Raw genomic sequence first — 26,157 nt, forward strand, 5'->3', positions numbered from 1 at the left:
TTCCAAAAAGGACAAAAACGTCAATATGAAATCACACGAGGGGCAAATCCGTCAAACTTCCCATTTACGATTTGATAATCCCCAATGTCTCAGCCTGTAGTGACACAGAATGCCTAACATTACCAACATGAATCTCATGTTCCCCCATTGGAATTCTTCTAATTCCAAATTTGTCCACAACGCTCAGAAACTTACACACGTGTATATTAATCTGGACTTCTTTTTGGGCCTGGGCCTCCAGAAGGACCTTCTCAAACGCCACAAGCTGCTTCTGGGGGGCCCAAAGGCCCATTGGCGGGCTTGAGTAAACCAGCAACGTGTGTGGCCCATCTCGTTGGCATGTATTCCTGACTGCCACGTGGATCACCAGTGACAGCCTGTCGCACTTTGTGTGTGTGACTCTCACGGCCTTGCCGGAGAAGTCAGTGGCGTTTTGGCGGCGCCGATGGCCGGAAAGGGGGACGGTGAGGGCGGTGGGTGCGTTGAGAATTTTGTGAGTGAAAGTGGTGTAGCTTAAGCCGTGGCCGAATGGGTAAACGACTGTGCCTTTGTAGAATCTGTAGGTTCTTCCTGGATAAGATGGGCTGGGCCTTAAGCCCATTGTTGTCATGGGTATTTTTGATACGTAGTCTTGTGGATACCATGTCATCGGTAGTTTTCCACCTATAAATACAAAAGATAAAAAAAAAAAAAAAACAAAACACCACATTTATAATAGAGAAATTTGTCAAATGAACTTAATTGAAGGTACATTTCAAAATAAAAAACTTGAACCAGTTTGGTTATTATTTCGTTTTTTGTTTTTTGTTTTTGAAAATAAAAAAAAAAATTTAAAAGTTACTTTTTTAAGTTTTCAAAATTTTGCTTTGATTTTTTAATTGGTAAAAAATCGATAACAAAGGAAAAATTTTGGATGTAGAAATAACGTCTGTAGACTTAATTTTCAAAACAAAAACAAAAACCAAATGATTATCGAATGAAATCTTTTTTCAATGAGTTTTCAACTTTTGTCCTTATTTTTATCTTAATAAGGATTAGTTATAATTGTTTTTTATTACTATTTTAGAAGTTTTGAATGCGTTTATTATTTAATTAATTTTGAATTTGGTAGGTTTGAGAAGTCGCATACGAAGAAAACCCTTTTAAAAAAAGTCAGTTGGAAAATTTAAAATACATTATTTCCTTTTCAGATTCTTATAAATATGAAAGAATTAAATATTTTACATACTAACGAAACATTGAGCGATGAAAAATTACCTGGATTAGTTTGACCAAACAAAACGTCAGCAATAGCCAGTCCTCCAGCCTGGCCAGGGTACCCAGCCCAAATGATACCAGAAATTTTAGGATGATCCTTCGCAAATGACACGTCGATTGGCCCACCGGACATTAGGACTAAAACGATTGGGCCCTTAGCCGCAGCAGCCACCTTCAATACGAGGTCCTGCTGAAGCCCAGGTAGAAGAAGCCTAGCCCGGTCCCTAAACTCGGCCTCAATAGACTGGTCCAGGCCCATTAACAGCACCACCGCGTCCGCTTCACGCGCCGCCTCAATTGCTCCACCGAAAAACTTGTCCGTCCGGCACGCCACGCCTCTGCAGCCCTGCTGGTGGATTGTCTTTGCGTATCTTTCGATTCCTTGCAGTGGGGTAATGTATTCACACGCAACACCTGTTACAATACAAACAAGGATACTTCAACATCAACTACCATATGGTAGTTTGAATTATCTCACTTCCTAGTGACTATACATTGTATCGAAATACTAAAATTAATAATAGTGTGTTTTTTATTATTTAAAGTAACAAGAATTAATAAACTTTTCTCAAAAAACTAATAATAATAATAAAAAATATAAATTAAAGTTTAAATTAAAATATCGATACTTAGACTTTTGAGATTGATAATTTACATTTTATATATTAACAATATGTAAGGTAGAGATCTTTAGGCTCACACCTTTAAGTATATCAATTGAACTAGGTTCATGTTGGTCAAAATTTCTAATAACTAATTCTCTAATAAATCAGTTTCTAATTTTTAATTTTATGTTTAATAAATTATGAAGTTTTAATTTTATTTTTAACCTGTCTTTCACCTATTTTATTTTTGTTTTTTTTTTAAAATTAAAATTCATGAATTTATTTTCAAAATCTAAGCCCCGATTTTAAAACTAATTAATCCTTCAATTGTAAAATAATGTCGACAATGTCAAATATGCGATTGACAAATAAACACAAGATCAAAACCATTACACCTTCTAAAAGTAAGTTCAGGTTAAAGTTAACAATTTTTTTTTACTTGTTTAAAAAAATTTTATGCTTAAATTTGTAATTTAACCCTCCAAAAAATTCTGAAACTAATTTATTATTATTATTATTATTTGGCAATCAATGATTTAAGATTGCATCCTTGAAGGTGGTCCAGCGATTTCGGAGTTCGGCACAAATGAAATGGATGTTGAAAAGAGAGATTACCTACCGGCATAATTTCCGATCATGGTAAGAGTGACGTTGGAGTTAGGACCAATGACAGCGACGGTGCGGTGGCGACGGGTGGAGAGCGGGAGAGAACGACGGTGATTCTCAAGAAGAACAATGCCTTGACGAGCGGCTTCAACAGCCAGCTGCCGGTTGGCGGCACTGCAGACATGTTTGGGGCCCAAATGTGCGTAAGGTTGTGTTTTTAAATCACCGTCGAACATTCCAAGACGCATTTGAACAGAAAGAGTGTTGCCCAAAGCGCCATTAATATGGGCTTCACTTAATAACCCTCTTTTCACTGCATTCTCTGTGTGGGTTTGCAAAAATAGGCCACAGTCCAAATCTAAACCTGAACTCAACAAAATAAATAACCACTCATTTTTACTTAATAACAAAAGTATTATAAAAAAAAATAATAATAATAAACGTAGCACAAATTGACGATTTAATCTAACCTGCTTTAATAGCCATGGCAGCGGCCTCTTCAGGGGTAGAAGTGTAGTGCTGAGTGTCATAAAAAACCCCAACGGAGTCACAATCAGATACAATGTACCTAGAGTCCCACAAATACAATCAGAACAATGAGTCGGGGATGTGGGGATGTGAGAAAACAATCAAACGGTTGAGAATGAAAAGAATCACCCATCGAGACGCCATTGAGAACGAAGGGTCTTGGTTAGAAGATTAGGATCAGCGCATGTGGGGACACCATTGAGCTGATTGTATGAGCACATCACACTGGATACTTTCCCTTCCTTCACACACATTCTGAACGGCACGTCAAATGTATCTTCAATGTCTTGTTTGGTCACCTACAAAAAAAAAAAGAGAGAAATTAAATTAAAAATGAAAATACCTCACGTGGCAAATCACGTGAGCCTGTACCTGGGCGTTAAAGTGAAAGCGGTCGACGCCGTTCCAGTTATCGAGGTCATAGGCAGTGAAGTGCTTACAACAGGCGGCCACCTTCAACCGGTTACCGTCAGTACCCTGTAAGCCTCTGACAAAATTAACGGCATAGATACCGGCTAAGAGGGGGTCTTCACCGGGAGTCTCCTGTCCACGGCCCCACCTAGGGTCCCTAAAAATGTTCACATTTGGGCTCCAATATGTCAGCCCAGCTACCCCTCCGTTGTACATTGCCCTTGCTTCGTCCGACACCACCTACATCAATCAACGCCCCTCTTTTTTTAGTTCCTCAATTCTATTCTATCTTTTTATTCACATAATACCTTCATGCATTCAATTCAAGTCTCAGATAAATGTTTAATGCGGCCTAATCAATTTATCATAATCTGCATGTGGCTTAATCATTCAGAACATCTTTTCAAATTCACTCAATTCAAAGTCTAAGCTTCCATTTCAAATTACTGTCATTTTTAAAATAAAATGATACCTTTTATAAAATACACTTTCATATGAAGTATATTAGTGTTTCATAAATTTTACCTTATTATGTGTTTGGTAAATAAATACTAAATTGATAAAATAACTAAAATGGATTTCATATTATTTTTTATAATTTATAATTATTAATAATTGTTTAAAATAGATATATAAACTAAAATTTAATTTTAATTGATAAATGTAATAATTAAGTTTTATTAAATTATAGCAAACTTAGTCATAATTTATTTTGCCAAATAAAAAAAGTATCAAGATTTTGTTATAATCAGTCTCTATCTCTAAATCAATCTCAATAGCCTCATAAATCTACTTGTCTTGTTTAAACCAGCCAATACTGGTCAGAAAAATATATTTTAAAAATAACATTATTAATAGATAGAGATGTTTGAGATACTAAGTTGATTATTATAATTGAGTTATAATAATTTATGTTTACGATGTAAATTATTTTAGTTTGGATAATAATGATATATATTTGAAATGTAAATTATTTTTATTTGAGGAAAAAGTAGTAATCACGGTAGGAATAAAAAGATGATGAAGGTAAAATATTTAAAACTGTAACAAACAGTAAATATAGTAGAGTTTTGAAATAATGTTGACTATAGGTAGTTGGACTACCTTCTATATTCGTGAGATTTTTACATTCGAAAAATGAATAAAATCTAATAAATTAATATATTAATTATTACTATTAAATTTAATTAATTATTTAATATATATATATATTATTTACACTTCATAAATTTCAATTAATACAATTATCATTGATGTTTTATGTTATCATAATTATTTATTAGAAATTTTTTCATAGATAAAAAAATGTCAAACTATTTATGAAAATAACAAAAAAAAATAATGATATATTTCTATGACATTGATAAACTTCTATTGACAAAAAAGTTAAAATTTTGCTATTTTATGTAAATAATTTTTCTTATTTTTCTATTTTTTTTTCATTTTATTATTAATTATCAATATTTTAATTAATTAATATTTATTAAATAAATATAAACTATTTAATTAAAAAAATATTCATTTATTGAAATTTTAAATATTTACGGGGTTGGTCCCGGACGCGGTCGAAAATTCCGATTTGATCGTAGATGGGACGGGAATAGGGAGGGTATTCCCGCTCCGTCTTCACCCCACCTCGCCTCCATTACCAACCTTATCTGAAACAATATTTGCTGTCCAAATGATGGATTCATTGGTTAATGTCTAATTGAAGTCGAAACGTCCCCTACAAGTTAAAAAAAAGTATATACCAACTATTTTTCGAGTTTCTCAAAACAAAAGGGAGAGTTTTACAGCTCAGCAAAAATGATGACGGCCGGAAAAAGTGAAATGGAGAAAAAGAAAAAGAGACAAACCCGTCCGATGGCTTCCCACAGAGAAGCATTGAAGGTGGCGGCGGTGGTAATGACCTGCGGGAAGCTGGTAGCGGCGGGGAATTCGCCGCCGAAAGTCGTACCGGGACCGACATTGGAGACGCCGTGCAAGGCCTCCGACCACCACTTGTACGCTTTAATTCCCAGCCGTGGAACGGCTCCGGCATTGCTCACCAGCAGCTTCACCTTCTCTTCCAACGTCAATCTTCCGATCAGATCCTTCACTCTCTCCGCCACTCCCAACGAACGCCGGCAGAATGCGTAGTTGCTTGCCGCCGCGTTCTTCGGATCGCATGCGAACGGGGCCCTGGAGGCGCCGCCGTGGATGGCGGAAAGGAGGATGAGGATAGAGAAAATGGCAGTGGAAATGGAAGGCATAGGTTAGGTGAGGAAGGAATTTGGGGAAAGTGTTTGGTATATTTATTAAAGGGATTTTGACATTACAATATTAGTACAAACAATAAATCCCACTGCAATAGTTTCCCAAAATCCCTTCACCATTTTTTCCCTTTTCCCCCTAAAATTATATTTTGTCTTCAAGTTTTTAAAAACAGTACATTTGTTCTTTGAATTTTCTCTTTAGTCCTTATATTTTTAAGAATAGGTTTTTTAATTTATTTTTTTTATCATTTGAAATAATTATAATATAATTTAACTTCGTAAAATAATTAAAAAGATAAATTTTTGAAAAATTATTTCTCTAATCTAAAATGTCATGTAATTATTTAAGATGACTTAAAAAGACTTTTTAAACCTATTTTTAAAAAATTCAGTCTATAAATTCAAGAACTAAAAAAATATATTTAGAAAATTTATGAATTGCTAAACACAAAATTATAAATTTAAAAACATATAAAACACCAAAATAAATTGAAAATATATGAATTTATTGCATACCAAAAAATTGAAAGTCACCCATTTATTCTATATATTTTAGGATTTAGAAATCAAATAGACATCGAAGTAAAATATATTATTTTTTTAATATAAAACAAATGCAAAAGAAAAGAAACTAACGAAAAAGAAAAAGTTATTTGATCAGATATTGTTAGGTGGTCCTCGAGAAGATTCTTCAAGAGAGAACTATGTGTACATTTATTTTATAGATAGAAGATATACTTTTTCTTTTTGTTAATAATGAATGACAACACAACGTTAAGAAAATAATTTTATATTTGTTAATTTCTTTTGTTTTATTTGTGTCTTTCAATTTTTAATTAATCTATCAACTTTCAAAACGTATAGGTTAGTTTCTAACATTCCTATGCTTGTTTCACTATATATAAATACTTTTTATGTTTATTTTATTTCGTGAATAATATAGGTTTGAATATAAATTTAAATATATTTAGACATGGTTTAGATTATTAATTTAAATAAATTAATACAAATTTAAATATTAATTGAAAAAGTTAGTATTGATGGATAGATATAGTAGTTTCTAAAAATTAAACAATGGGATGAGAATTTCATCAACAAAATTATAAAACAAAAAAAGTGAAACAAATTTAAAAGTGCAAGTAATTGAGGTGCTTTCAATACAAGTGTTTGACAATTCAAATCTGACAAGCAAAATTAAATGAAAAAAAGATTCCAATATATTTATTATTTTTGGCTCTATGTGTTGTTATGGAGAATCAAATGATGAAAAGAAACACATACTTTTTTCTTAATTCTTTACTTTCTTTTTTTTTAAAAAAGTAATACTTTGAATTAGATATAATAAAAAATATTGTTGATCTTTCGCCTTTGTTAAATCACGATGAAAAGAAAAGAAAAAAAAAAGCTACAGTAAATATAATTCATGAGTTATAATATATACTATATTTTTAATGTAATATTTAAATCTAATTCGAATTATAATAAATGCATTTGTTTTTATTAATCAATGACATATAGCTAATTCTACTAATCGAATATCCAGTGGAATCATAACACGAACAAAATCTATTTCTTTATATAGGAAATATTTTTAGTTGTGTTTCGGAGGGTAAAAAGTAAAATGTTAGAGCAATTATGATATTCAAAATTAATTCAAAGCAGTATTTATTTATAAAATTAGAGAAAATTGCATATGGATTTGTAATAATGACATAATTAAAAAACGCTAATATGGTAATGTGGGGAATGGGGTAAAGTAGTTAATAATCAGGTAAATAAGAGATTTGAGAAGGACAAGATGGTAAAATTGAAAAATGGGTCCCAGTGCTATTGTAAGGCCAGAATTTGGCCAAGTTGGACTGCACAGCACTGGAGGACAGTACCCATTAAAGTGGGCTTCATTTCCAAGGAATGTAGCCTTAATGCCTATTTTCGCTTCTATTTTTGCCCATCTTGAAATTATTCTACAGACAAATTTATATACCTTTTACATTTTTCTTGTAAAGATTAAAAAAAAAAAAAAAAAAAATATTCACATAGTATATTTCTCGTCGTTTTATCAGTTAAATTAGATAAACATTAACGTCAAATTAAAGGTGTAACTTGTAAGAATCGTTTTAGACTAAAATTAAATTAGTCCCAAAGTGAAATGTTATTTTAGTGAAAATAAATTCATATAATCTCTAAAGTCTAAAGTAACCCAAGGAGACAAATGAGGAAGGAAGAGCAAATTTTTGGAGGAAGTAAAATATTCCGTTCACTTAATAATTATAGTATAGGTTAAAATATCAATTTAATTCTTTTACTTTTGAATTTTACCTTTATACATTAAAAAATTATAGTATTAGGTTAAATACCATTTTAATCCTTTTACTTTTTAGTTTATCTTTATATTTAGTTTAATTTTAGTTCAGATATTTTTAATAAATCTTAAATTTGATCATTCAATGCTAATATAGTTAAATGTAGTCAAATAACAATAATTTAAAAAATACATATCACAGTTTAACAAAATTCAAAGTAGTGAGATCAAAAATAATATTTTAATAAAAAAATATTATTTCTACTCTAACTAAATGAGTAAAGTTAATCTCAATATCATTTAGAAGGGATGGAAAGTTGAAACATAAAAGGGGAGTTTGGAGTAAAGAGCTGGTTATTATAGTTCTAGATTATTATAGTTGGATTATAATACTTTGTGTTTAAGGTGTAAATTATTTTAGTTGAAATAGTAAGCATTGTAGCAAAAAAGAAAAAATGATAAATGTAAAATAGTAAAAATTGTAACAAATAGTAAATACATTAGCAAATGAGGGGCTTTAAAATAGTGTTGATTGTAGATGATGGAGGATTTTGAATTAGTATTTATTGCAATAAGATGTGGTTATTATAATCTAAGAAGCATAGACACGGATACAGATACGATATAGTGTGTGTGTGTGTCAAGAAGAGAGTGAAAACTTGAAAAAAAATCTAGTAACGTCGAGTGATTGTAGAAGATGAAGATTGAAAAATGAAGTTGAGAATGAAGGGGATGTGGATCATGATTTAAATAGTGAGAAAGAAGGGAAGAATGAAGATTTAATTACGTTTCAGATTTTTAAATTTTTTTTTTTTTTATGTTTTATCATTTTTAATTTATTTTATTTTGGATTGTTCGATTTAAGTGGACTTTTATGTTTGGAAGTGATTTTAAAATGGTTGAAATCACTTTTGTCATTTTCAAAATCTATGAAACATGTTTAATTCTTCAAAACATAAATTTTGATGATATAAAAATTGCCTTTAAAAGTGTAAAATTGAAAACTAAATTAATTTTAAGTAATTAAAAATGTGTTTTCAAGTGATTTTAAAAATGAAAAAAAGTGATTTTTGAGGATTTTAAAATAATTCCTAAACATGCACTAAAATAAAATAGGGTATGGGTTGGGCTTAAATTTGAAAAAAAAAAAATTGACTCACGTATCCCATTCACGTATCTGGAAGCAGATACACGTATCTGAAAATTTAAAATAATAAAAAAAAATCAGATACTTCAAATCACATATCAGACACGTATCTACTACGTATCTGGATGTATCCGTATCTGATATCGATTCTCTATCCAATTAGAAGTATATGTACTTCCTAGATTATAATTTTAGGATAGTCATTGCTCTAAACACTCTAAAGCGGTAGATCATATATTTTATGAACAAATTATGTGATGGATGAATATGAATTAGGTTTATGGTCAGAAAAAGGAAGAAAAACATAAAGAACAAGAATGAATATATTAAATAATTCATTGCTTTAGACTCCAACACAACAGAAAAGGATAATAAAGTTTAATAATATGGAAACAAACTTATCAACTTTGGGTGGTGGATATGAGAATCTCTTTCCCATACCCAATGCCATCTTGATTTTGCTTACATGTTTATAACATTTAGAGAAGTCTTGGAACTAACTTTAACACAAAATAATATTGATATTAAGGGAAAAAGAAAGTGTTGGATTCGGCATATACTCTGACAAATAAAACTTAGTGGATCTGAAAAATGTTTGTGTCATAAACTTGGCAAAATGTTAAATTGAAATGAAAAAAATATAAATTATATTATACACACAAAAATGGTAGTTTAATCTTTTAGATATTCACATAAAGTTCATGCTGATTAATAAGGGGATTGCAAAAGTTGGACAAAATTGATGAACCAAATCGGATTGAATCGAATTGCGTGGTTTGGTCTAGTTTCTTTACAAAATTGAAACTCTCGGTTCACTATTATATGAATTGGGTGGTTTGATTCGGTCATCGATTCACAATAGAGTTGTACATCAGTCAGTCAGTGTCGATTTTTGGAGGAAATCGACACCGAAAATCGACCCGTCGATTTACATGTTTCTAGTACCAAATTACAGAATTCTGACTTGAAAGCTGACCGTTGGACGGTCAGTTCGGTTTTTTTTTTTTTTTTTTTTTTTTTCCTTTTACTTTTTTTTTTTTTTCTTTTTTGGTATTGTTTTCACTTTCTCCTTTATAATGATTTAATTTTGTTTAAATTTTGTTGAAATGGTGTTTGGTAATGCTTGGTGATTTGAGTAGGAATTTCAAATTTGGACCAATCTTCCTTATTGTATTAGATGTGGTTGCTGCCATTGGAAGTTATTTTATAATCAGTATTTAAACAAAAGCATCGGAAAAGAATCTAATAAGTGCTTTTATATTACTTCCCAACGTGTTCATGCAAAAAATTCTCTCAACTATGTCGAAAGCACATCCACATTGGACATAGTTTTTCACATTCCAAGTTTTTAAACTATATAAAATCAAGATAAATTGATGCACTTCCTGATTGGGGTTTCTTTTGGTTCATTTTTTTTTTGGCATCACTTGATATGCTTAATAGCTTATTGTTTCTTGATCACCTATTGCATAAGTCAAAGTTTGAAAGACATGACATCTAGCCACCAAAAAAAATAGAAAATACATACTACATATTACACAAGTCCAAAATAAAATAAGAAATACACACCACATAATATAAGTCCAAATAAAAAAAAGAAATACATAACAAGTCCCAATTAAAATTCAATCTAAGAAGTCAAAGTCTTTAAAGTCTTTAAAGTCTTCAATGTCTTTTTCTTCATTCATGATCATTGTAAATCCTATAAAATTAGCAAAAGTACAAAAATAATAATAATAAGTCAATATCGTTTATAATTTCTCAATTCTTAATAATTATCAAAGAAAAAAAAGTAAAACCAATACCTTCCTCAACCGTTGAGTCTTCAAACTCGAATTTTTTGTAAAGATCAATATCTATTGGTTTAGAATTGAGCCAATTTTGAATACATATAAGAGCCTCGACCGTTCTAGGAACCTATGAAGAACGTGATGAGTCAACTATACGTCCTCTAGTACTAAAAGCAGACTCAGATGCTATCGTCAATACTGGGATTGCCAAATATCTTTACTTAGTGCACTAAAAATCCAAACTGATGACTATTATGCTTCCACCAACTAAGTGTGTCAAAGGTTCAATTATTCTTAACAAGTGTTTCAAGCAAATACACATCAAGTTCATTCGCCTTATCAAAATGGGTTGCGTCAACACTTAGAATTTTGAAGAAAATTTATACTTTTCCTCTGTACCCGATGTTTGAACCAGAACCCTATCCCTAGCCATATTAGCAATCACACTATAACTCCCACTAGAAGAAGACGAACTATATGCATTGAAGAACCTTCTCAAAACATCCTCCACTTTATTTGTCATATTTTTAGCTTCAGTTGGCTCTAACAAATTGTTGAAACAATATGATAAAAACCTTAACTTATATTGCAGATCTAATACAACAGCAACATACAATAGCAAATTCGTATTCTCATTATTTCCCCAATATTTATCAAACTTAGCCTCTATGCTCTTAGCCACATTCACAAGAATTGGATTTTCACTATCCATGGAATTTTATTTTATGCAATTTTGAACAATGCTAATTTGGTAGAAAATCACATTGGAAGTACTATACAAAGAGCCTAAAAATTTCAAAGTGACATTGTAAAACACTACCAACCTTACGCTCTCGGGCAGAAAGCTTCCTCTGCTTTTCCCATTCATACATTTTACTCTGTTCTTGCTCCAAATTTCTCCAAAAAGAAGCCAAAAACTCACCACGAGCAACACAAACTATTACAAACTCGATAGTAAAAATTAAAAACCCAAATTACCAAGCAAATACAACTTTAAACATTTTAAAGCGGTAAATCTAAGCCATTTTAAAAAACATCCAAAGTGGAAATCCAGAACATACATTCATAATGTAGTGCTTTAAATGCCACCAAAACTCTAAATTGATATTCGAAAATGAAAATTAGAGACATAACCTGACTTTGATACCAATTAAAGAGATATGAATTCCCCGAAGCGGAAGCAATCGAATGCATTTGTGTCTAAATTCGTTTTATAGAACATTCAAATTATAAAAGGATGGAAACTAAGGATAAACAAATTAATTTCAGCATGCTTATGCTTAGAGATGGCCAATTTCCTCACGGGGACGGGGATTCCCAGATTAAGTGGGGAATGGGGGAAAAAATTCCCCGTGAGCTAAACGGGGACGGGGATGGGAATGCATTCCCCGTCGCCACCCCCGGCCCTGGCCCCGCCATGTTCCTCGTCCCCGCCCCGATTAGCTTTTACATATTTATTTAGTATAGTTATTTAATGTTATGTTATTATTATTATTATATAAATCATTTAAATTTCAAAGTCGATTACTTATTGGGAAAGATAATGAATATGTTTAAATTTAGATTATATATGTGAATAATTTGATTTATATTTATTTCTTTCTACTAAAAAAAAATTAATTAGTTTTTTTATGCCAAAATTTGAATAATTTTTCTTAAATTCAAATGGTCATATAAAACTAACAATAATAAACAATTCAGTGATAAAGTTAATTATTTAATTAAAATTTGCTCACATTAGTGATTTAAATTAATTGGTTTTTTACATAAAAAAAGTAACGGAAAAAATTTTCCACGGGGAACTCGATCCCCACGAATTTCGCACTGGGAATTTCACGGGGATGGGGAATGAAATGGGGAGTGGGGACAGGGATGGGGAATGGCATCCCCGGCCCCGCCCCGCCCCATGGACATCTCTACTTATGCTGTGAAAATAGAGAAAAGAGAAAGGGATATCACATACGTTTGAAGTACCATCTTCTCAGTTCCTCTCCACAACACAAAGTCCACTGCTTCTCTTGGTCTTCCGAACCTGGCACCACGAACACAACGTACAGTGACAATGAAGGTGATACCACCACAAAATCTTCCTTATCATTCTCAAGGTGAGAATCAAGCAAAGTTTTGTGGGCTTACGTTAACTTTGGTGAAAAGGGAGAAGAGTTTTGTTTGAGAACTCATTGAAAGAAAATCATAGAACATAGAGAGAGGAAGAGGGATGATGAAGATCGATCTCTTCTGTGAAACTGTTTCACATTTTCATCACACCCAAATTTAACTCCCTATTATTTTAATTAAATTGAGAGAAGTTAAATAACTCCCAGGGGAGTTATTAATATAAATCATATATATTAACTATTTCAATATATATACATATTGAACCATAGGTTATATTATATATAACCTATAACCTATAGTTTATATTATATCACATATAATAAAACCTACAGTTTACTATTCTCTCATATAACCTATAGTATTAATATGAATCATATTTATATTAGTTTTAACCTACAGTTTTTATATGAATCACATTCATATAACTAATATTTGAATTATATTCAAATATTTATTTCTCTCATATAACTATATAGATTTAATATGAATCATATTCACATTAATTTTAAAATATCGTTTCTATATGAATCATATTCATATTATTAATATTTGAATCATATTCAAATATTTATTTCTCTAATATAACTATATAGATTTAATATGAATCATATTGACATTAATTTTTAAAATTAGTTCCTATATGAGTTATAATCATATAATTAATATTTGAATCATATTCATATATTTATTTCTCTCTTAAAACTACACAGATTTAATATGAATCATATTCACATTAATTTTAACATATTGTTTTTATATGAATCTCATTCATATAGTAAATATTTGAATCATATTAAAATACTTATCTCTCTCACTAAACTATATAATTATATCTTATACAATTAATTCCCTTTAATTAATTTGAAATATTCAAATTAAATCAACACTAATTTTATTCTCATTAGTCCTTATTGAGCTAACAAAGGGATCTTATGGACCTATAGATTGAAGCTCCAATGATACTTGATTAATTAATTAAACTCTTTAATTAAATTAAAATTAATCAACCTTTATTAGCTATTTGTCACTCCATTAAAGACCGATAGTTGCACTCTTCGCATTATAGATATCTTTCTGTGTCCATTGAATATAACCAATAAACAGTGCATTGATCCTTCAAAAGTTGCTCGTAAGTATAGCTGGGTCAAAATTACCACTTTACTCTTATGGTTACATTTAACTCCTTAAGTATCATTGATTCCTCTAATGAACTACTAGTCATAGCCCAACTATAACTTAACCTCTCTCAAGCAAGTAGAGAGTGAAATACATCATTACTCAAGTCCCAAAATCAGCCTTTAAGGGAGAAATTTTCTACTTACCCTAATAGTCGAAAATGAGTGAATTCCTTCTTGTGTAACTGTGTTCCCAGTTCTCCAATCAGACGAATTTCCAAAATGGTAGAAATATTGAGTCGACGAATCTGGCCACTCTCACCCATGCAGATCAATGGACCACCCTTATATACAGGAGTTCACAACTCACTCAGAATTAAGGTCAAGTCACCTATGGTCATCGTGGTGAAATGTAAGTCTCTTCTAGCAACGACATTACAAAGAGAGAATCAACATTTCGTGGTCCAGTCGTATACAAACTCTTTGTATAGGATACTCTCGATCACATGTCTCCATTGTTGGGATTGGTGTCCTAATTCTCCTGGAGTCTCGTAGTTTGTAAACATTGTACACATTGTTATGAATAAAATAAGAGTTATTTTATTTGCATTTACTCATATTTAATAAATAAAGATCCATGGTAATGGTATCTAAACTTAGGCATAAATATGAGATATACAAGTGAATCATGCCTTAAGTAATAACCTAAAAGGTTTGTAGTATAAGGATATAGGAGGGATACCTTATCCTGGTGACACTACGGATACGGTTCGCTCTGTAGAAGTTTACAAATGTTGTGAACTACTACAGATGGTCTGATCTTGACTATTCATGTGGAAACATGCAAGCGGGAGTGACCTATACAAACAGTTTGTATAAGACTGAACCATGAGATGATTATTCTCTTTATATAACGCCGTTGATACTTGAGACTTACATCTCACCTAAACGACCATAGGTGGCATGACCTTAATCCTGAGTGTTTTGGAAACTTCTCTTTGAGGACGGTTCTTTAATTAGTATGGGTAAGAGTGGCCATATTGTCAACTCAGAAAGCCTACCTTTTTGAGAATTTGTCTAATTAGGGAGTTGGGAACTCAGTTACACAAGATGAAATTCACTCATTCCCCGAAGCAGGGGTAAGTAGATAGATTGTTCCATTAAGGCTGATTCCGAGTCTTGAACATAGTGGTCACATCCTCTTATTGGAAGAGGGGACTCAGTCATAGTAGGACTATGACTTATGTTCATTAGAAGAATTAATTGTACTTAAGGAGTTAGATGTAACTATAGGGGCAAAAAGGTAAATTGGCCTAGCTACACTTATGAGCGATCTATGAAGTGTTATCGCACTGTTGATTGGTTGATGTGGACACAGAAATATATCTGTAATGAGGAGAGTGCAGCTGTCGGTCTTTAGTGGTGTGTCCAGCAGTTAATGGATGGTGGATCCCATGACTAAATAGTTTAGTCAGTTATTCACGTACCGTTGGAGCTTCAAGCTACAAGTCCATAAGGTCCCTTTGGTAGCTCAATGGGTTCAAGTTAAGAATCAGTTCTTGGGGTTGATTTGAAGTGTTCAAATTAACATGAGGAAATTAAATTATATATGGTATAATTGGTGTGATATATGAGATACATCAAGTGGAGGATTAATGTAAATATGATTTATGTTAAGTACCATAAAATAGAAAAAGAACTATGGTTTGTATGTTTAATGAGATGAAATATTAAAACTATAGGTTATAAATATAATATGGTAAGTTGGTTGTCATATTTATTTATAATAATATTAATTATTTGATAATTATATTTTTTTTCTGTAATAACTGATTGAGTGGGAGGTTATTGATGGTTTTGTGGTAAGCGTGAGATAAAAGAAAAAATATTTTCCTAAATTTAGAGAGTTACTTGATTCAAAAATTTTCTCACGGACAAGGTTATCAAGTGAAAATGTTTTACTAAGCAATAGTGTGCAGAGACTAAACGATTATAGACTTTGACTATACAATAGTTCATTCAGCTGATCGTAGCTAAATGATTGCGTGGCTTTGTCTATACGATAGGCTGCCATTTACTACACGACCGAGCACATCGTCTATACGATAAACAACTTCCTATCTCTCACTTGCTCGATCGTCTACACAATTTTTGTCCACTAGTATCTTCCTCTAACCAAGTCCATACTGAGCCTATAACTTCTAGATTCTCACACCAATAATACCAAGGTAAGAATTGTGGTGGTGTCCTCACTCAACTCGATTGATTTCGAGGAGTCGTTTGGCCGTTTGTTGTGTTCGTGCTAGTGATCGTGTTGTTCTAGTCGTTGTGTTCGAGAGTTGTTGTTGCTTGGAGACTGATCGAGTGAGTTTGAAGAATGTTTTACTCTATCCTTTGACTCTTTGTAAGCATGTTGTAATTTCGTGTTGTGCATGACCTGTTTGTTTCCGTTCTTGTACTGTAATTGTATATGTTAAATTTTGAATGGAATTTGGAACGATTCTTCCGCTGCTCATGGAAATCTTCATGTTTGATTTCCTTCATCCACATGAATTATCAGGATTAGATCATTTGTAACACTTTACAACAATTGTAATAATTACAAAACAGGTCGTATCAGTAGTATTACTAGGATAAGGCACCCAATCATATCCTTATACTACATACCTTTTAGGTTATTACTTAAAAGATTATTTACCTGTATGTCAATCACATACATGTTTACATTACATAAAATAACATTCGATTCTTTCTTTAATGGATTACTGCACATAAAACTAATCAACTATTGATTCAAATAACATATAACTATAAGGCTTTAAGGTATACATCCGAGTAGGTTTCTGCATAAATTCTTACAGAATCAGATGGATCAAGGAGTTTTGTTTTTTATAGTGATGCCTTCAAGAAAGGGTTAGGGTGCATGTTGATGCACCAAGGTAAACTGGTTGCTTATGCCTCTCATCAGTTGAAGAACCATGAAAGAAACTACCCTACACATGATTTAAAGTTGGCAGTAGTGGTTTTCACTTTAAAGATTTGGAGACATTATTTGTATAGAGAGAAGTTACGGATTTTCACAGACCATGAGAGCTTGAAATACTTCTTCACTCAGAAGAAATTAAATATGAGACAACGCAGATAGCTAGAGTTAGTGAAAGATTATGATTGTGAGATTCTGTATCATCCAGACAAGGTAAATGTAGTGACTAGTGGTAGATGCTCTAAGTAGAAAGATCGCCCATCCAGCAACTTTAATTACCACACAAAATCATCTATGTAAGAATTTTGAATGAGTTGAGAATGCAGTAGCAGTAGGGGAAGTCTCTATGTAGTTGGCACAATTGACGGTACAAACGACCTTAAGGCAGAAGAATATTGATGCACAATAAAGTGATCCTTACTTTGTTGGGAAATTATGCTTAATAGGGAAAGAACGAGACAATGAGTTCTCAGTATCTTTAGATCATGGTCTCCTTTATCAGGGACGTTTATGTGTGTCTGCTAACAATGACCTTAAGAATGAATGACAGAAGCTCACAGCTCCCCATTTTCAATACATCATGACAACACCAAAAGATGTTACTGGTGGTTTGATATGAAAAGAGAGATAGTTGAATTTGTCAGTAAGTGTTTAATGTATTAGTAGTTGAAGACCCTGAGACAGAAGCCAGCAGGTTTGCTATAGCCCTTGAGCGTACCAGAGTGGAAGTGGGAGAATGTGTCAATGGGTTTCATTGTTGGCTTGTCAAGGATAGTAAAAGGATATACGATGATATGGGTTATAGTGAATAGACTCACTAAGCTAGCGCATTTCATTTTAGGGAAGTCTATATATTCAATGAACAAGTGGGCACAGTTACACATGAAAGAGTGGTGGGATTACATGGAGTGTCGGTATCTATTGTGTTTGACAAAGACCCTCGTTTCACATCTAGTTTTTGAAAAAGTCTCTAGACAATGTTAGGTACTAGGTTGGGACTCTCTCTTGCATCTGGTAGAGTTTTCTTATAATTACAGTTATCAAGCTACTATTGCCATGTCGTTATTTGAAGCTTTGTATGGGAAGGGTTGCAGATTTTTTGTTTACAAGGATGAGCTTGGTGAATGAAAATTGGTAGGACCTAAGTTAGTGGAGATTATAAATGTAGTGATGCAAAAGATTAGAGCACATATGCAAATAGCTCAGAGCAGACAAACAAGTCACGACAATGGCAGGCCTAAAGACCTAGAATTCGAGGTAGGTGATAAGGTATTTTTTAAAGTAGCACCTATGAAGGGTGTTCTAAGGTTTAGTAAAAAAAAAAAGGGAAGGTCCTCGTATCATTGAGTCATTTGAGGTCTTGGAATGAATTGGCCCCATGGCTTATCGGTAGCATTGCTACCATCTCTCTCTACAGTTTATAATGTTTTTCATGTCTTCATGTTGAGGAAGTATATAATAGACCCATCTCATGTGATAGATTACAAGCCGTTGCATTTCAATGAGAACTTGAGTTATAAGGAGCAACCTAAGCAAATTTTGGTTCGAGAAGTTAAGATGTTGTGCAATAGGGAGATAGCACTAGTCAAAGTTCTTTGGTAAAGTCATCAGTTCGAGGAAGCAACTTAGGAGCGAGAAGACGAGATGAGGACTCAGGACCTAGAGTCTTTTCAGGATTAAAACTTTCGAGGACGAAAGTTTCTTAAGGAGGAAAGAATTTAACAACCCAATTTTGAGGTAATTTTTAATTTAATTTTCTTAAATTATTTTGTTATTATTTTTAGTTTTGAGGTTAAAATTTGATTTTTGAATTTGAAAAGGATTTAAATTGGAATTGGAATTTAATAAGGAAAAGGAAAGGGTTGTTAAATATGTGTGTGCGCGCTCGCGTGCCAAGGGTTTGAGAAAAGGAGAAAAAATTATATAAGTGAAGTACTCCTCATTAAGTGTGCAAGTAATAAAAAAATAAAAATAAAAGAAATTCTTTTGCCTTCTCTTCATGAACCCCAGTGCCGCTCTTCCCTCTGTGAAGCAGTGCTCACCGCGACTGCCCTGTTATGCCTACCTTCACTTGTCACTGGTTTGCAGCCGCTGTCAATCTTTGACCAACGTTCGTGTGTCATTGCCCGTGGGCCTAACCAGACAGGACACTATTCTTCCTCGATCTCCCTCCCTACCGATTTTCCATCGATGACAACCTTGTCACGTCAGACTTCCGTATCTTAGCCAACCACTCCAGCTGCCCCAACCATCTGCATTGTCCACCGATCACCAGTTGTGGCTCCTTCTCCTGTCACCAGATCTTGGAATTTTAGATGAGGTTCTTAAAGTTTTTGGATGAATCGTTGAGGTATATCCTATACCCATTATTTTGGTCTAAACTTGTTTTTAACCTACGTGTTTGACCGTAGATTCAAGCTAAGGTTGAAAACATGTTGTTCGGAATTTTGGAGATCGATTTTAGTGAAGGAAATCGAACACGAGGATTTTCATGAGCAGCGGAATAGATCATTCCAAATTACAATCATGTATGAATATTACAAATTACAGTCGTAAACAAAACAAGCGGTTATGCATTTAATATAGAAATTACAGCATGATAACTACAAATGAACAAGGAAAATGCTACGAACATTTGTAGACTTGTCTCCACGCTCCTTACTCACGAACGCTCGAGCACAACAACCTCAAACGCTCGAGCAACACGACCGCTACACAGCACGAACCCCGCGCACTGTCCTCTACGATCGCCTCGGTCACGAGCTCCCCAACAACACGAACAGCCTCCACAGAACCTCAACGATGTCGAGTTGAGTATGACATCACCAAGAAGGCTACCTTGGTATTCTTGATGTGAGAATCCAGTGGGTGGGTTCTATGTGGACTTTGAATGGGGCAGACAAAGGAGGAGACAACAATCGTGTACACAATTGGGCAAGTGGGAGATGATTAAAACCTATCCTATAGGTCGATTCCCAATCGTTTAGCAAAAGCTAAACGATCTTCTAGCAAAAGCTAAGTGATCGTTTAGCTCATCACTTAGTACCGTGTTTGTCGCTTACAAAACACTACACGATCATTTAGCTTGCTCAAGCTGTCACTTAGTAAATCAAATTTACTTGACAACTTTCGTTCCGTGAGATTCTTTTTCCGAGAGAAATCTCAAAACATTTTTGCCAAAACTTACTAAAATTAAAAAAATAATTTTTCTTTTTATCGGTTACCATGAACCACCAATAACCTTCCACTCAATTAGTTACTAGAGAAAAAGATTTAATTATCCAATAATTAATATTATTATAAATATAAATGATAACCAACTCATCATACTATATTTCTAACATATAGTTTTAATATTTCATCTCATGAAACATATAAACCATAGTTCTTTTTCTATTCCATGGTACTTAATGTAAATCTCATTTACATTAATCCTCCACTAGATGTATCTCATACATCATGCCGATTATATCATATATAATCAAAATACCTCTTGTCAATTTGAACATTTCAAATCAACACCAAAAACTGATCCTCAAATGAATGCATTGAGCTACCAAGGGATCTTATAGATCTATAGCTCAAAGCTCCAACGGTACGTGAATAACTGACTAAAATCTTTAGTCACGGGATCCACCATTCGTTAACTGCCAGACACTCCACTAAAGACCGACAGCTGAACTCTCCTTACCACAGATATATTATGTGTCCATCTTAACCAATTCGCAGTTCGACAACCCTTCACAGATCGCTCGTAAATACAACTCGGCTAATAACCGTTATGCCCATGTAGTTACATCTAACTCCTTAAGTACCACTAATCCCTCTAATGAACATAAGTCATAGTCCTACTATGACTGAGTCCTCTCTTCCAAAGAGAAGTTGTGGCCACTATGTTCAAGCCCCGGAATCAGCTTTTAAGGGAGCAATCTCTCTACTTATTCCTGCTTTGGGAAAAGGGTGAATTCCATCTTGTGGATTGAGTTCTCAGCTCTCAGATCAGACAAGTCCCTAAAAAGGTAGGCATGTTGTGAGGGTGGGTAGAGTCCAGTTATAATCGTTTTGGAGTTAAACTTGTACGTTTTTATGTGTTTTTTTTATATTTATGAGCATCAGGAATGTCGTAGGGGGTGAGTAGAGTTTGGTTATACTCGTTTTGTCGTTAAACTTGGAGTTTTTGTATGTTTATTATGGATGTTTATGAAGTTTGAGTGGGGGGTGGGTCGAGTTTGGTTTAGATTGTTTTGGGGGGAAAGTTTGAGTTTTTTTATGTGTTCGTTGATGTTTATGAAGTTTGAATGTTGTGGGGGTGGGTAGAGTTTGATTATAATCATTTTGGAGTTAAACTTGTAGGTTTTTGTGTATTTTTCTTTCATGTTTATGAGCATCAGGAATTTCATGAAGGGTGGGTAGAGTTTGATTATACTCGTTTTTCCGTTGAACTTGGAGTTTTTGTATATTTATGGATGTTTATGAAGTTTGAACGTGTTGTGGGGGGTAGGTCGAGTTTGGTTTAGATTTTTTTGGAGGGAAAGTTTGAGTTTTTTATGTGTTCGTAGATGTTTATGAAGTTTGAATGTTGTGGAGGTGAGTAGAGTTCGGTTATAATCGTTTTGGAGTTGAACTTGTAGGTTTTTGTGTGTTTTTTTGAAGTTGATGAGCGTCGGGAATGTCGTGGGGGGTGGGTAGAGTTTAGTTATACTCGTTTTGCTCATTTTGCCGTTGAATTTGGAGTTTTTATATGTTTATGGATGTTTATGAAGTTTGAACGTGTTGTGAAGGGTGGGTCAAGTTTGGTTTAGATTGTTTTGGAGGGGAAAGTTTGAGTTTTTTGTGTGTTCGTTCTTGTTTATGAAGTTTGAATATGTTGTGGGGGGTGGGTTAAGTTTCATGATACTCATTTTGGAGTTGAACTTGGAGTTTTTTGTTTGTTTTGAAAGTTTATGACATTTTAATGTTTTTTTTTATTGTAAGATGCTGTTCAGAGATGAGGTTGGACGATTGTTGAAGATGCTGTGTTTCAAACGTTTTCTTTTCTGTATTTCTGAAGACATATTTCAAGACGTTTTCATCTTATTTCTTTCATGTATTTCTGAAGACAAATTTCTTTTATAATCTATCTTGTAACTTTTCTTTTATTTGTTATAGTATAGACTTCGTTTTATTTGTATTATTTATTATGTGAATCTGTTTTAGTTGGTTAATGATGCTTTACAGGTTATTTAGATCAAATTTAAAAAAAATGCAAATTACAAGTTAAATAATTTTAAAAGTTAATATTCATCCATTGAAGCAACACCCAACGCAAAGAAGGTGAAGGAACTCTTATGAAAGAGAACCCATGAGCGGAAGCACGTTCAATCCAAATTCATTGTGACAGAATTATAAGCATTCACAAACATACAAAATAGTTATGCATTTAAAAACAAATTACGACATGCTTTCATAAATAAATACAAAAGGATGAGAGACTTACCTTTGAAGAACTTTTCTTCTGACTTTTTCTCGCTCTCGTGGAGTCTAGAACAACAACCTCTCGCTGTCTCTACGGTCGTCTACCCAATCGTCTGGTCAATTACGAACAACCTTTTTCACGAACAAGTAACCTCTCAGACACCACCACTCAGTAACCTTGGTATTCTCGAAGTGAGAATCTAGGAGGTATGGGCTCTGTTGAATTTGGTAGAGGTTTGGAAGAAACAACGATCGAACTCAATGACCAAGTAAGTGGGGGAGTATAGTGTCTATCGTATAGACTTTATGCTTCATCGTTTAGTAAAATTTCAGCAGGTACACGATTGTTTAAGAAATCAGATGTGATCATTTACACGATTGTTTAGTGAAGTTTGCTTGCCACACGATCGTGTAGTAAAAGGCTACACGATTGTTTAGATAATGGCGCGTGTACACGATCGTTTAGACAAACACTTGAAGGGTATCGTGCAGTCTCTCGTGAGATAAACGATAGGCAGTGTACTTAATGGAGCAATTCTCTTCCAAAATGAAAACATTTTTCATTTTATCCTTCAGTTATGAAAATTGAATATAACCTCTTATTTTTATGCACGGTTAAGGAGAAACCACCAACAATTATCTTATAATTGTTTTAATTATAAATAAATATAATAACTAACTTATCATATTATATTTATAACCTATAGTTTTAATATCACATCATATGCAATATTTAAACCATAGTCTTTTTCTCCTTTACTTGATATAAATTATATTTATATCAAATTCCTCCAAATGTATCTCATACATCATGTCAACTATATCATATATAATTGAACCAGTTTAATCATATCATATATAATCAAACTCCCTCTTGTCAATTTAAACACTTCAAACTGACCCAAAAACTTATTCTCAACTTGAATCCATTGAGCTACCAAGGGGACCTTATGAACATGTAGCTTGAAGCTTCAATGATACATGAATAACTGACTAAACTCTTTAGTCACGAAATCCATCATTTGTTAATTGTCGGACACTTCATTAAAGACCAACAGTTGTACTCTTCTCAGTACTGATATATTTTTGTATTCATCGGATAACCAGTCAATAGTACGATAACCCTTCACAGATGCTCATAAGTACAACTGAGTGAATTTACCGTTTTGCCCCTGTAGTTACATCTAATTTCTTAAGTACCACTGATCCCTCTAATGAACAATACATCATAGTCCTACTATGAGTGGACACCTCTCGAGCCATGAGAAAGTGTATGGCACCACATTGTTCAAGCCCCGGAATCAGCCCTTAAAGGAGCAATCTATCTATTTACCCCTACTTCGGCGAAAGAGTGAATTCCATCTTGTGTAGCTGAGTTTCCAGCTCCCTAATCAGACAAATTCCCAAAGTGGTAGGCTTGAGTCGACGATCTGGCCACCCGCACCCATACAAATCAAAGGACCGCCCTCAAAGGCAGGAGTTCTCAACTCACTCAGGATTAATGTCATGTTACCTATGGTCATCCTAGTGAAATGAAGTCTTTGTTATGAACGACGTTATATAACGAGACTAAACACTTCGTGGTCCGGTCTTATACAAACTCCTTTGTATAGGACACCCCCGTTCGCATGTCTCCACATGAATGATCAGGATTAGACCATCTATAGCACGTCACAACACTTGTAACTATCTATAAAGTGGGTCGCATTCGTAGTGTCACCAGGATAAGGTTTCCCTCCTATATCCATATACTATAGACCATTTTGGTTATCACTTAAGGCATGATCCACTTGCATGTCTCTATGCTTAAGTTACAAAGACAACCAGGGATCTTAGTTTATTGGTTTGTGGTAAATGCAAATAAAAATATCATGTTTCATAGACAACAGTGAAGAAAATATCTCATATTATTACATCACAAGAGTTTGTTCATACAAGTGTTTACAAACTACAGGTCCCTACGAGAATTTAGGGCATCAACCCCAACAAAAGGTACCGTCGGAAGTTCTTAGAACTCCCCACACGTTAGTGGGTCGTCGGGAGTTCCACTACTCCCGACGAATGGAAGAGTTGGTTGGGAGTTATGGAACTCCTCATGCACTAGTGGGCCGTCGGGAGTTCCATTAACACCTGACGCATAGAAGAGGCCGTCAGCAGTTAGTGGAACTCCTGACGACATACATTGCTCGTCGGGAGTTACCATAACTCCTGATGAACTATATCCGGCGTCGGGAGTTTGTGAACAACTTTCGATGGTCCCTTTTTGGCGTAAGGAGTTCTACTCCTGATGGATTTCTCCTGACAAAACTTCTTAACGACCATTACGTTGTCCAGAGAGGATCTCCTGACACTTTTTCCACCATTTTCCGGCGATTTCAAGCGTCAGGAGAATGTGATTTCTTGTAGTGCCACATTTGCATCGTTAATGAAATTTTCACAACCACTAACCTTGAAAATCATATAATAAAGAATACTTGCATTGGAAACTTAACATAGAAAGCCAAGTTTAATAAATTAGTCTTAAAGTGAAACAAAACAAAAAATAAATAAATACACAACACAATGCAAAAGTTGTCTCCCATTTTAACATTACACTTGAAACAAACCTGGGCAACTTAAAACTTATTAAATCCAAGACCTTAGCAGAGCAAACATATAAAGATGTAAACACAAGAAGAGAATTGTTGAAACAAATCAAGATTAACCTACAATAAAATTATGTAATCCAGCATGTGTAGCAACTTTCAGGCTTAGGCAACTTTGATTTGATAACCTAACAATAGAATTATGTTTGTGAGTGTTACTTGATTATGCCATCATACAATCACCTTTATTGTTCGCCATAAGATTAATAATCAAACATACATCCAAAAAAGAAAAAAAAGATTCTCTCAAAGTTTAATACACCTCTTCATTCACCTAAACTAAAAAGAATCAAGATAAATGCTAATTATCAAAGAATTAACTTGTCCAACAATAAATTTGGTCACAAGCTTATAAAAAACTAATAGCCCCCACCTCATCCAAACTTTCTCATTAACCCAAAATCCAAAGACAACTGTAAGTTTGTAACTTATAAGAATTCAAATAACTATAAAGATTCACAAAGGTACAAAGTAACAAATATAACTAACCTTAACTTCTTGAATCCCCCACCCACTAAAAAAGGTACAAACTTGATGTCATTTAAACTAATATCAATAAGTGCAAAATAGAACTTAATTGGTCAAATATATTTTTTTCTAATATACATAGCACTCATAGTATATAAACTGCAAAAGTTTCAATTTTTTTTCACCTGAATCGATGTTCACTTCAGACCGTTAACTTTGTAATTTAGGTCTTAAATTACAAGGCCATCTACTTCCAGAAATTGATTTTTTTTTTTTTTTTATCTTCATAAGGTTTTTTTCTTCGACATTTCACTTTTCAAATTCATGGTGTGTGAAAGAATTCTTGTATATGGCAATAGCTGTTAGTGATTGTCTGAACCTATTTTATTTGCTCAACTAGTCACAAATTGCGAAGCCAGAAAAAAAACCAATTATATAAATCAAATTGATAGCTACAGATCTAATAGTTAAAC

At 33.3% G+C, this 26,157-nt stretch overlaps 1 protein-coding gene across 1 annotated transcript; it reads right to left on the reverse strand.

Moving 5' to 3' along the window:
• Positions 1 to 38: 38 nt before the first annotated feature.
• On the reverse strand, positions 39 to 5,795 carry LOC120090146 (probable beta-D-xylosidase 2). The gene is made up of 7 exons (XM_039047663.1): positions 5,264 to 5,795; positions 3,369 to 3,647; positions 3,126 to 3,295; positions 2,939 to 3,036; positions 2,482 to 2,832; positions 1,258 to 1,671; positions 39 to 663 (listed from the first exon to the last, which is right to left on the reverse strand). Exons 1-7 carry the CDS (start codon positions 5,657 to 5,659, stop codon positions 65 to 67), a joined length of 2,307 nt encoding a protein of 768 aa, XP_038903591.1. The 5' UTR covers positions 5,660 to 5,795; the 3' UTR covers positions 39 to 64.
• Positions 5,796 to 26,157: the final 20,362 nt, after the last annotated feature.

This window comes from Benincasa hispida, chromosome 11 (assembly GCF_009727055.1).
Source record: "Benincasa hispida cultivar B227 chromosome 11, ASM972705v1, whole genome shotgun sequence".
In the NCBI taxonomy this organism is placed as follows: domain Eukaryota; kingdom Viridiplantae; phylum Streptophyta; class Magnoliopsida; order Cucurbitales; family Cucurbitaceae; genus Benincasa; species Benincasa hispida.

Bases quoted from the DNA above. Each gene is read 5' to 3' on its own strand.
- LOC120090146 (XM_039047663.1), bottom strand. From the start codon at position 5,659: ATGCCTTCCATTTCCACTGCCATTTTCTCTATCCTCATCCTCCTTTCC. The intron at 2,833-2,938 runs GTTAGATTAAAT...TGTTGAGTTCAG, and splicing joins TGCCATGGCTATTAAAGCAG to GTTTAGATTTGGACTGTGGC. The intron at 664-1,257 runs GTAATTTTTCAT...TTGTATTTATAG, and splicing joins GTTTGGTCAAACTAATCCAG to GTGGAAAACTACCGATGACA.